Raw genomic sequence first — 12,744 nt, 5'->3', positions numbered from 1 at the left:
TTAGGTTTTTGGGTAAGGGAATGTTGTGGCTTGTTTGATCTTCTATCCAGACCACTCAGACTTTCTCCATATCAGCAAGAAGGCTGTTTGGCTTTCTTAACAGTCACATGTTCACTGGAGTAGCACATTTATTTATTTATTTGCTTGTTTGTTTATTTTTATTTTTTGGAGCAGCTCTTATTTAAAATTTTATTTATTTATTTATTTATTTATTATTTATTTTTGGTTGTTTAGGGCCTTTGTTGCTGCGCGCGGGCTTTCTCTAGTTGTGGCGAGTTGGGGCTACTCTTTGTTGCAGTGCGTGGGCTTCTCATTGCGGTGGCTTCTCTTGTTGCAGAGCATGGGCTCTAGGTGTGCGGGCTTCAGTAATTGTGGCACGTCGGCTCAGTAGTTGTGGCTCATGGGCTCTAGAGCGCACGCAGGCTCAGTAGTTGTGGCGCACGGGCTTAGTTGCTCCACAGCATGTGGGATCTTCCTGGACCAGGGCTCGAACCCGTGTCCCCTGCACTGGCAGGCGGATTCTTAACCACTACTCCACCAGGGAAGCCCTGGAGTAGATCTTTTAATTTCCTTTAAGAACTGTCCCTTTTCATTCACGACTTGGCCGTTTGGTGCACGAGGCCTAATTTTCAGCCTGTCTCAGCTTTCGACATGCCTTCCTTGCTAAGCTTAATCATTTCTAGCTTTTGTTTTAAAGTGACAGGCCTGTGATTCTTCCTTTCACTTGAACACTTAAGAGCCTATTGTAGGGTTATTAATTGGCCTAAATTTCAATATTGTTGTGTCTCAGGGAACAGGGAGAGAGGGGAGGAGAGGGAGAGAGACAGGGAATGACCAGTTGGTGGAGCAGTCAGAACACACACAGTGTCTATCAAGTTCCCCGTCTTACGTGGGTGCAGTTGGTGGTGCTCCCCCAAAACAATTACAGTAGTAACATCACAGATCGCCATAGCAGATTAATAATAATGGAAAAGTTTGAAAATCTGGAAGAATTACCAAAATGTGACACACAGAGTGAGCGGATGCTGTCTGAAAAATGGTGCTGATAGACTTGCTTGACGAAGGGTTGCCACACACCTTCAGTTTGTTGGGAAAAAAAAAAAAAGCAGTATCTGCGAAGCACATTGAAATGACGTAGCCCTGTACTGCATTTCTTCAATTCTCAGATGCACATTTTTTTTGCATTTTAACATCTCTGTAACCAGGATGTCTCATGATTGATGACATTTTGGATTTGATGACATACAGTAAATGTGATCTTTTTATTCTTTTACAACCTCCTTCCTTTCTTGATATCTGGTTAGTGGTCTAATAATAATAGCTTTTGCTTGATTCTTGACATTTTCATTCCCTCCAACTTTGGAGCAGAGATCTTCCTATACCTGATTACTGGGGGTGGGGCAGGGGGCACGGATGCTGAAAGAATGAGGCAGAGGCATGCCAGCTGCTTCCAAAGCATGTGCTTCTAAACCCAGTCACTACGTTGTCATTGAACCCAAGGTGTGTAAAGTAGGATTCACACAAAGAGGTGAGCTTGACTTTTTGCTTTACCAAAGGATTCTTGAAGCAAGCACCCCTTTACATGCAGGTCCAGGCCGGCTTTTACCCTGTGCTTTTATTCACTAGTAATAAAAAGGGGCAGCAACCTAATGTCCATCGACAGATGAATGGATAAATAAGATGTGGTATATATGCAGGTGAATACTACTCAGCCATAAAAAAGAATAAACTGATGTCATTTGCAGCAACTTGGATGAACCTAGAGAATATTATACTTAATGAAGTAAGTCAGACAGAGAAAGACGACAAATATTATATATCACTTTTATGTGGAATCTAAAAAATAATACAAATGAATCTACAAAACAAACAGACATAGAAAACAAACTATGGTTTCCAAAGGAGAAGGGGGTGAGGAATAAATTAGGAGTATGGGATTAACATATACAAACTACTACACATAAAATAGATAAGCAACAAGGATTTACTGTATAGCACAGGGAACTGTATTCAAAATCTTGTAATAACTATAATGGAAAATAATCTGAAAAAAATATAACTGAAACACTTTGCTGTACACAGTGTGAACTACCATAATATTGTAAATCAACTGTACTTCAGTGAAAAAAAATACTGATAAAAAGGGGGCGGGGGCCTCCCTGGTGGCGCAGTGGTTGAGAGTCCGCCTGCCGATGCAGGGGATACGGGTTCGTGCCCCGGTCTGGGAGGATCCCATATGCCGCGGAGCGGCTGGGCCCGTGAGCCATGGCCGCTGGGCCTGCGCATCAGGAGCCTGTGCTCCGCAACGGGAGAGGCCACAACAGTGAGAGGCCCGCATACCGCAAAAAGAAAAAAAAAAAAAAGGGGGGGGGGGCGGGGCATGGTTGAGATGAGTTTGCTCTCAGTTCCATATCCTAGACCTGCACAGTCCAGTCCAGTCGCCACTACCCACAAGTGGCTGCTGAGTTCTTGAACGGTAACCAATCTGAACTGAGATGTGCAGGGAGTGCCAAACACACACCAGATATCAAAGACTTAGTACTCAGAAAAGGAAAAATATTTATTCATATGTTTACATTGACTGCATGTTGAAATGATATTTTGATTATATTGAGTTCATCATAAAATATTGATTTCATTTCTGTCTCTTTAATTTTTTTAATGTAGCTACTCAAAAGTTTTAAATTACCTGTATGACTTGCATTCTGTTTCTTTTTGGTTTTTTTTTTTTTTTTAATGGTTTTTTTTGACGTGAACCATTTTTAAAGTCTTTATTGAATTTGTTACAATATTGCTTATGTTTTATGGTTTGGTTTTCTGGCCCTGAGGCATGTGGGATCTTAGCTCTCCGACCAGGGATTGAACCCGCACACCCTGCATTGGAAGGCGAAGTCTTAACCACTGGACTGCCAGGGAAGTCCCACATTCTGTGGCTTTTGGACAAGCATAAAGCTTTATGGAGAAAAAGCACTCACCTGAAACAGAGTATATTCTTGAAGTTTCCCTAACACTCCCCAGCACTCTGAGGCTGGGCTTTTCTCAAGCTTACATTTTCTCGTAAAACAAGCAGTTAGCTCACCTGAGGAGGATGCAGAGCAGGAAGGAGAGGAGTTGCAGCTTCCTGCTCTTCCTCCTGCACAGTTTGGGCTCTGACTGGCTGATTACCATCATCTTCATCCCCCTGGGTGACTTTCATGCACCTCGGCTTCTGGAAATACAGGGTAGCCTTCAGAATTGGGAACGCTCCCTTTGGAGACTCAGGCGGGTGGCCCTCTCGACTTCTGCGTTCAGACTGTCCCCGGGGAGCCAGCGTCTTTGGTGTCGGCCCCCTGTGTCCACGGTCCGGTTGCTGCCGTATACGGTGTCAGTTCTGGTCCGGATGCATCCTTGTCTAAACCACGTTTACGGCGTGGAGTCGCACAGACCCGGGGTGACTCCAGCTCCGCCGCTGCCTGGGGGGACTTGGGCAGGTGGACGTGGGGTCCGAGACTTACTCCTCATGGGCACCTAGGAAGAGTCTCTCCTGGTGCCTGGCGTGTTGTGGGAACATAGACATCAGCTTCTGTCCTTGTGGTGGGCCAGTCACATGGGACTAAGGAAAACAGGAGGCCCCCTAGCAAGCTGTAACGCAAGTGTCCCTCCCCGCAGGGAAGTCCCACCTGGCCATCGTGCAGAAGGTGAACAACGAGGGTGAAGGTGACCCCTTCTACGAGGTGCTGGGCCTGGTCACCCTGGAGGACGTCATCGAGGAGATCATCAAGTCCGAGATCCTGGACGAGTCTGAAGACTACCGTGAGTCCTGGCCCTCGCGCTTTTCCGGCTCAGCTGGTCTTTCGAGCTTACAGAGACGTGTGTGTATCAGAGGATGGCGGGTCTCCGTGTTGTCAGAAGCGGGGCTGGATCTCGGGTCAGAGCCGTCACATACCCAGGCCCCGTCTCCTTACCCCTACGTGGGCCGGGATTGCCCCTTGCAGGAGGGAGGGCTCATACCTGTGCCTGGATGCAGAGCCATGGGGGCGCGTCCCATGGGTGGCTTTGCAGTCCCAGGGCTTGCCCGGAGCTCTGCCTTTAACGGGCTTTTTCCCAGTGTTTATCTTCTGTGGTCCGTTTGCTTTCTCTTGTTCCGTTGTATAGAAGTGTCTTCTCAAAGAAGCCCATTCTTTACTGCTGAGAGGTTCTTCCCCAAACAGATGATCGTGGGGCCCGAGATTCTGTTTTAGAAGTACCTGACTCTTGGAATGGCAGCTGCGGTCTGCAGGGCAGACACAGAGCCCATGCTTGATGGCGGGCCTCACGTGGGCCCCCTGGGACACTGAGCTGCCCGCCCTGTGAGCTTGGAAGTGAATCTCTGCCCACGTGTCTGCCCCCCAAATGCAGCATTTTGGTTTGGCATCTCAGACTGCCGTAGGCAGGGGGTCTGCAGGTTAGCGGCTGATTGGCACCAGTAATCCTCGAACATGTGCTTTCTAGCGAGGGGCCTGTTGTTTTACATAAGCTGTCTGCCATTCATATCAGCATTATGTTCTCCCAGCTCCGAGGAGGGAGCAGGCCCCTCTGCTACTTCTTGGGACATCGCTGGAATGCAGGCTACCGCCCCTCTGACCGGGCACCAGATCACTGCCTGGGTGGAGTGGCCGCCAGGTGCCGTCAAGACAGCAGTGCCCTGATGCTGTCCCCCCCCAGGAGCCCCAAGGCCTTGGGGGGAGGGAGAGGCAACGTGCCCCTTGGTCCGGTCATGTTGATGGAGGACTGCTGGAGCCTAAGCAGGCCCTCTTCTCCCCGCCCCAGGAGACACCGTGGTGAAGAAGAAGCCTGCGTCTCTGAGCGCCCCTCTCAGGCAGAAAGAGGAATTCTCCCTGTTCAAGGTGTCTGACGATGACTATAAAGTGAAAATCTCGCCTCAGCTGCTCTTGGCCACCCAGCGCTTCCTTTCCCGAGGTGAGGGCGAGGGTGGGCCTCGTCCCTGCTCACCGGCCGGTGGATCAGGAGACCCCCCCCATTCCCAGTAAGCAGGAGGGTGTCCAGGAGAACTTCGGCGACTCTCTCTGCTGCCCTGTCATTAGCTCGGGTCACCTGAAGCGGCTCCTCTGTGGGTGGCAGGGAGCCGCGGCCGGGTGGGTGTTGTGGGAGGCTGGGGGAGCCGAGGCATGCAGCGGGAGGCGGGTGGTTACACGGGCTGCGCTGGGCCCGGTGGACACTGTCCCCGCACCTGTTTCCCCTGTGGGGCAGAGGTGGATGTATTCAGCCCGCTGCGAATCTCCGAGAAGGTCTTGCTGCACCTGCTGAAGCATCCCAGCGTCAACCAGGAAGTGAGGTTTGACGAGAGCGACCGCCTGGCCGCCCACCACTACCTTTACCAGCGCAGCCAGCCAGTGGACTACTTCATCCTCATCCTGCAGGTACCTGCGAGCCCGGCCTGGAGCCCGCCACTTGCTTAGGAAGTGGGGAGGGTCTGAGAAGAGGAAGGAACATCCAGATGCACCCGCCCTGGATGAGTGGGGTCGGCGCTCTCTCCTTGTGCTCTTGGCTGGCAGGACGGATAACCTGTCCACCTCTTTCCTCCACCTCTTCCCCGACCTCCCAGGGCAGGGTTGAGGTGGAGATCGGGAAAGAGGGCTTGAAGTTCGAGAATGGGGCCTTCACCTACTACGGAGTGTCCGCCCTGACGGCGCCATCCTCGGGTAAGCTGCAGCCGTCCCGGAGCTGGAGGCAAGGGCCGGCGGCTGGGTGGGCGTTGCCGAGGCTCTCCAGTGCCCCGCGTCTGGCCTGTCCTTCCTGCAGAGCCCATGCCTCCTGCAAGGCAGTCTGCCTTGGGACCTGCTGGCTCTTCTCCAGGCTGCATGGAGGGTGGGGCAGCGTTTCTTCGGGGCTCATCTTTGTTGCCCTCCCCACCCCTGCACAACTTTTCCCAGGAGGAGCGTGTTTGCCATCCTTTTCAGAGCCCCTGGCTGTATTCCCTCACCAGGGTGATTTGTGGGGTGGATCTCAGAGGCTGGGTGGGGCTGGCCTGCTCCGTCACCCACTGTCCTCTCATAGTTCACCAGTCCCCGGTGTCCTCGCTCCAGTCCATCCGCCACGACCCGCTGCCTGAGCCCGCCGAAGGCACCCGCTTGTCTGCCTACTGTCCTGACTACACCGTGAGGGCCCTCTCTGACCTGCAGCTCATCAAGGTGACTGTCTGGGCTGCTCACTGGTGCTGGCTTTTAACCAGCTTTGCATCCCCGAGGGCTAGACCAGCTGGTCACACATTTGAGTGGATTAAGAATAAATTCTGATTGAGTCTATCTGAGACTTCCCAGAGCAAGACCTTGTACTTGCTGTGAAGGGTGGATGGCCTGGCCCCCCTGTCTGCTGGTGGCCTAAGCACCCAGCTTCCTTGGAGATCTTAACAACGCTTCCGCCCCGCACCCCTCCCCCACCCCTCGTTCGGGGGCTTGAGGGCAGGAGGGAGGGGTGTGGCCCCTCACCTCACCTTCTCCGTCCAGCTGCACGAGTTGCAATGCTTCCTGTGCCCCAGGTCACACGGCTGCAGTACCTCAATGCACTCCTGGCCACCCGAGCCCAGGCCTTGCCGCAGTCCCCTGAGAACGCGGACCTGCAGGCCATCCCAGGCAGCCAGACCCGGCTCCTTGGTGACAAGACAGCTGCAGCCACAGGTGAGCCCTGTGCGGCTGCGTCCCGCGGCGTTGACCCCAGGGCGAGCGTGCCCTTTGCCGTCCTGGCTGCACACACACACCTGCTCTCTCTGCCCTCGCCCTGCCCTACATTCATTCTTTTTCCCTTTGTCTCCCTGTCCTTTTCTCTCTCCCTTCTTGTGTTTTTAATAATTCGTCAATGCTGATCTATAGGTCAGCTGACATTTTGAGTAGAGCATGTAAGTCAGCATTTTCTCTCCAGGGCCTGTAGGGTGGGTTGATTTAATTAGAGAATACAGTTGACCCTTGACCAACAGCAGGTTAGGGGCGCCAACCCTCTGTGCAGTCAAAAATCTGTGTGTAACGTGGTCGGTCCTCTGTATTTGTGGTTCTGCATCCGCAGATTCAACCAGCTACAGCCTGTGTAGTGCTGTAGTATTTACTATTGAAAAATAATCTGCATATAAGTGGACCCACGCAGTTCAAACCTGAGTTGTTCAAGGGTCAACCGTAGTTGCTAAATGGGAGTATGGTCACGTTCAGGCGCTGTATTGGGTCATCTGGGGTTAGGGTTAGGTCACCTAGAAAGTGAAGATTTGGGTCACCAGTGGGCCTGGCTCAGAAGGTAGGTGGCTGGTGGACACCATCCCCAAAACCCAGAAGACCACCTCCTGAGGCGTTTGGTCCCATCCAGGCGTTCCACTGGGAGCAGGAAGAAACAGACTTTGCAGAGTGGGATGGGAAACCCCACCCTTAGAGTGGGAAGGAGGGAAAATAAAAAAGGAGCCTGTGAAGGGTGGGCTTTGGATGGGAGTGGTAAAACAGCAGGGAACTTTCTTGTCCTTGTTATTCAAGAAGGTACTTTTATGCTGACCAAGCTCCTAGGTTGGGGTCTGAGGTCCTCCGGGGCTTGGCGGGGCTTGGGAGAGGCCGTGGAAGGAACTGCAGGGGCCTGACTGCCTGTGCTCCATCCCCTTTACCCTGCAGTGGGGACGCCGAGCCCTTACTGAACACTTCCCAAGCCAAGCACTGTGCTAAGGGCTCTCCTCGTCCTGACTCATCTAAGAAAACTTCCCTGAAGTTTTGAGAGGTGGTAGTTGTCACGCCCATTTTACAGGTGAAGAGTCGGAGGCCGGGAGAGACGGGCACTCTGGCTTGGAGGCTGGGCGCACCCTTGGTTACTGGACCCACGTTTGAGAAGGGAAACGTGTTTTTATAATGGAAAGGTGCTTCCTGAGCTGCGTCGGTGGCTCCACTCCTGCGAGCTCCATCTGTGGTGCTGGTGAAGGACCCTGGGGGGTTGTGTTGGGTCCTGGATCCGGGCCTGGTCGCAGTCCTTTTGGAATGAACGGACCCTTCATTCACCTCTTAGGGCGGAGCCCGCTCCTCTGTTTACCCACTGTGACTGGTCTTTTATTTTGTGAGGCACCCCTCACACAGAGGTTCGCACCAAGTTAGACTCGGGTCTCGAAAGCCAGGACGTTTTTGTTTTTCAAAATGTGAGCCTTTTGGTTTTGGTTTTCTCACATGTGAGCCTTTTCTGGCTCCACCTGCTACTCAGATTGCACAGGTTGTGTATAAGGTACAAACTTAAGTCTAAGAATCCTGGTTTTTCCCTTCATTTCATCTTTTATCACATACCCAGGGGTTTTTCAATCCTTTTGTGGCTTCAGCGGCTCGTGAGGCAGTCCTCTGAGAATCGTTTTTGGTGGCTCATGGGTCATTTCCTCTTTGTAACGGATTACCAACCAGCCCCTGTCCTGTAGTCATGATGTTGGTGATTTTCCCCTAAGTGCGGCCTGACATTGGCCCTGGGCAGCCCTCAGGGTCTTGCATTTTATCTCTGTTAACCTGTTGCTTCGCTGCCCGGGGAGCTCAGTGTCGCTACACGTGTTGGACGTGTCCCCGGGGCGCTGCTGAAACGGTGCAGGTCAGAGCCATCCTCTGGGTGACTGGCTCTAGCTTCCCCAGCAGAGAAGTGTCTGAAATGCTTGGAAAGCGTGATGATTTTGAGCTGCCTTCAGCCGGGTCGGCAAATGGCATGAGGGCCAAATCTGCCTGTTCTCGTAACGTTTTACTGGGGGTGCCCATCTGCTGAGGGATTGTACTCGGCTGCAGGTGGAGTTGCCTTGTTGCCCCCGAGGCCTGCAAAGCCTAAGAAGACTGGCCCTTTACAGAAACACCTTCCGGAACCCTGGTCCACTGCTTCATTCGGAAAATCCCCTCCACATCGATCAGTCCCAGAGCGGGATTCCCAGGGAGAGTCCGAGCTTGACACCGAGCCTCCTGGGCCCCTCTCGCCCCCGCGGCCTTGACTCTGCGGTGCTGCCCAAGCTGCCCGAGTGGAGCGGCTCTGCCGGAGCAGCTCCATAGCTGGTCTTCTCTCTCTCTCTCCCTCTCCCCCTCCCTCTCCCTCTCTCCCTCCCTCCCTCCCTCTCCCTCTCTCCCTCCCTCCCTCTCCCTCTCTCCCTCCCTCCCCTCTCCCTCTCCCCCTCCCTCCCCCCTCCCCCCTCCCCCTTCCTCTCCCTTTCCCTCTCCTCTCTCTAGCTTTCCCAGTAGGCCTTTCCCTCTTTGGCACATTTGGAAACTGCAGTTGATAATTGACTGTGGACTAGTGAGCATTTTTTGTTTTAAGACAACACGCAAGGTAAATATCTTGCCTTTTACTTTACCTTCTCTTTGCTTTCCTTTGCCAGCCTGTTAGCTGCTGGGGGGCACTGCAGACCTCTCCCCCCAGATGGGGGGCACTTCTCCATGGGGGTGAGTGGGTGCTTCCTGTCCCTTGTTGCTACTTCTCATCTCATTTTTCTGGAGGGCAGGAGGGACCATGAAATGCCTGCTCAGCCTTGGAAACAAAAGCTCCCTCCCAGTGCCTGCTGTGTTGTCTGGGCAGCTGCCTCCTGCCTGGCCTTATGGCCTCGGCCTCCCACGGGCAGAAGCCCTGCCTCTCAGTGATGGCATCCGTCCCGGCAGTGGTCTTCTCTCATGAGGCTGAGCATTTTCCTAACTAAACGCTCCCAGCTCTGCCTTGATGTCTCCCGAGGAGGCCTGAGGCTCCTCGGCCCCCCCGCCCCCCCGCCCCTTCCCGTCCTAAAGAGGACTTAACACTTGGTGTCACAGGACCCGCTGCCTGTACTGGCTCGATGCTCATCCTCCTCCCCTCTCCCCTCTAGGGTCCAGCCACAGCAGACCCGGCCTCCCGGCGGAGGAGAGCCCTGGGCGGAACCCGGGAGTTTAACCGCTTGGCAGGCAGCCCCGAGTCTGGGGAACGGACAATCACGTGGGGAACTGGAGCGAGCCAAGGAGCGGCTTCCTGCCAGCCTGTCCCCATCCCCTGCAGGCCACGTTTTAGATGGCCCTCATGGATGCGGGTCCTGGCTGCCCTCAGAACCAGAGGCCGGTGCCAGGAGCCTCAGCAGGTCCTGCCCCCCTTTAGGAGACGGGGGTCCGCTGGGGCCAGCCCTCCAGGCCTGCTTCCGAACGGAATGAAAGGCACAGTGCCACCTCCAGTCCCTGGGCCAGCCTCCCTGTGACAGTGCAGTGTATTTATACCTCTCCTGGCCAAGCCACGATGTGAGTGCACAATTACTGCCTTTCTGTGGCCGTGACCTGTACTCTCTTTGCTTTTAGTTTGCCAGCCTTCTGCTGCTGGCAGCACTTTTTGAGCAAACCAGGAGCACCAGTGTGGGCTGGGGGTTCACATCCATGGCCTTGGCCACCGTGACCTTTTTGGCTCCCCTTACGATGCCATGCTTCAGAGCATGCGCCCAGCCTGTCCCATGTGCCAAACCTGGACGCAAGCCTGTCACACCAGCCCCGCTCCCGCCTGTGCAGGTGGCTTTCTCACGCTGGCCCCACGGGGCTGAGGAACCTCTTCCTCCTGCCACTCCTCCGCCTGCCTGGCTCAGTCGCCACTAACAGTATTGTCGTTTCCTGTGTTTTAAGAAAAGGTCACACGTGGGAGGAAGGGACCGCTCTGCTGCACCTAAGCCTTTGTCGTGGGGTTCCGGGGAGGGCAGCCCGCGGCCCCCCCAGGGGCACTGTGCGGCTGTCAGGTGCGTGGAGGGCGGCCAGGGCAGCCAGGGCTGGTTGTGATCCAGGTAGAACCCTCTCCGTCCTTTGGAAAAAAGAACATGACATTGGAGTCTTTCTTAGATCTCTGAAACATTTCAAGCTCTTTGCTTTTTTTCTGTTCTAGCTCGGGTTTTAGAGAAGCGGGAACGAGAAGGCATTTGTCTCGCCTTCTGGTTCACCTAAACTCACCTTCCACAGTGCTTCAGCTGTGCAGAAACCAGGGCATCACGGGGACCGAGGATGGGGAGGGGGGAGGATTTCTGGACCCTTTCCCAAAGGCATTTGGGTCCTTATCCAGGATCAGTGGGAATGAAGGCCAAAACACAGTGGCATGCTCACTGAGAGACTCTTCTCAAGGAATTCTCTCCAGGAGCAAACCCAGGTGGGAAGTAGATACTTTAAAATTCTCTCTCCAGAATGGTGGTTCTTAACTTTGGCTGCACATTGGAAATTACCTGGCAAATTAAAAATACTGATACCTGGGGCCCACCCCCCAGGGATTCTGATTTAATCAGTCCAGGCATCAGGATTTTATTCTTTAAAATTATTTTAGGTTCACAGATCATATACCCTTCACACCCGCTTCCCTGAACGTTATCTCACATAACCTTGGTGCATTTATTGAAACTAAAAAATTAACATGGGTACAAAACTGTTAACTAAATTACAGACTTTACTTGGATTTTTATCAGATTTTCCATCATGTCCCTTTTCTGTTGCAGGATCCAATCCAGGATACCAAGTTGCATTTAGAGCTATTGTGGTTTTTTTTCCTAAGTAACTTGTTACTTTGAAATAATTAACAGATTCATAGGAAGTTGCAAAGATAGAGGTCCCACGTACCCTTCACCCAGTTTTCCTCAATGATTACATCTTACATAGTTACAATGCAGTATCAAAACCAGGAATCTGACACTGGTGCAATGTGGGCATATAGTTCTATAGCATCTTATCACATGTAGATTTGTGTAACCACCACTGCAATCTAGATACAGAACTGTTCCTCCCTAGGATCTCCCTCCAGCAGACCCTTTTAGAGCCCCCACCCCACCCCCTCTGGCCAATATCCCTAATTCCTGGCAACCACTAATCTGTCCATCATCTCTATAATTTTGTCATTTCAAGAATGTTGTATAAATGGGATCTTACAGTATGTAACCATCGGGACTGGCTTTTTTCACTCAGCATAATGTTCTGGAATCTCCTCCAGGCTGTTGCACGTGTCGATGGCTCATTCCTTTTTGATTGCTGTGTGGTGTTCCATCATATACTCACTGTCCTGTCTAAGGACATCTGGGTGGTTTCCAGTTTTTGGCTATTCCAAATAAAGCTGCTATGAACATTCATTACAGGTTCTTGTGTAAACATTGGTTTTCTTTCCTCTTAGCTAAATGTCTAGGAGTGCAATTGCCAGGTTGTATGGTTACTGCATATTTAAGTTTTAAAAGAAACTGCCAGACTTTTTCAGAGTGCCTGTACAACTGTACATTCCCACCAGCAATGTGTGAGTCTTTTTCCACATCCGCTCCAGGATTTGGTATTGTCGCTATTTTCTATTTTAGCCTCTCTGGTAGGTGTGTACTGCTATCTCATCGTGGGTTTCATTTGCATTTCCATAATGGCGAATGTATATTTTTTCATGTGCTTGTTTGACCTGGTGAAATGTCTGTTCATGTCTTTTGCCCATTTTCTAATTAGATTTTTTTACTGCTGAGTTTTGAGAATTCTTTATATATTCTAAATACTAGGCTTTATTGGGTTTTTGGTTGGCAGATATTTTTTCCTAATCTGTAGCTTATTTTTTCATCCTCTTAACAGGATTCTTTTGCAGAGCGAAAGTAAGTTCGTGATCCATTTTAAGTTTCTTTAAAAAAAACTTTTTTGCCTGTAGATGTCCAGTTCTCTCAGCACCATTTGTTGTAAAGCATATCTTTCCTCCGTTGAATAACTTTTGCATCTTTTGGCATATTTGCTATTTCTGGGTTGTCTGTTCTGTTTCTTTGACCGATGCGTCTGTCTCTTCACAGGTACCACA

At 51.8% G+C, this 12,744-nt stretch overlaps 1 protein-coding gene across 5 annotated transcripts in view; it reads left to right on the top strand.

Annotated features, from left to right (window-relative positions):
• Positions 1 to 12,744, top strand: part of CNNM3 (cyclin and CBS domain divalent metal cation transport mediator 3) — a 29,436-nt gene that overhangs the window by 15,734 nt on the left and 958 nt on the right. The window contains exons 2-8 of one of the 5 annotated variants that reach the window (XM_060117608.1): positions 3,649 to 3,792; positions 4,789 to 4,938; positions 5,230 to 5,399; positions 5,585 to 5,681; positions 6,037 to 6,170; positions 6,518 to 6,656; positions 9,809 to 9,966. In XM_060117608.1, coding sequence (XP_059973591.1) covers positions 3,649 to 3,792; positions 4,789 to 4,938; positions 5,230 to 5,399; positions 5,585 to 5,681; positions 6,037 to 6,170; positions 6,518 to 6,656; positions 9,809 to 9,873 — 899 coding nt within the window. In that variant the 3' untranslated portion in view covers positions 9,874 to 9,966. The other 4 variants (XM_060117606.1, XM_060117607.1, XM_060117609.1 and 1 more) reach the window with 4 other exon arrangements.

This window comes from Mesoplodon densirostris, chromosome 14, assembly GCF_025265405.1.
Source record: "Mesoplodon densirostris isolate mMesDen1 chromosome 14, mMesDen1 primary haplotype, whole genome shotgun sequence".
In the NCBI taxonomy this organism is placed as follows: Eukaryota; Metazoa; Chordata; class Mammalia; order Artiodactyla; family Ziphiidae; genus Mesoplodon; species Mesoplodon densirostris.
The sequence above is the reverse complement of the archived record's forward strand: the minus strand, read 5'-3'. Positions and strand labels throughout refer to the sequence as shown.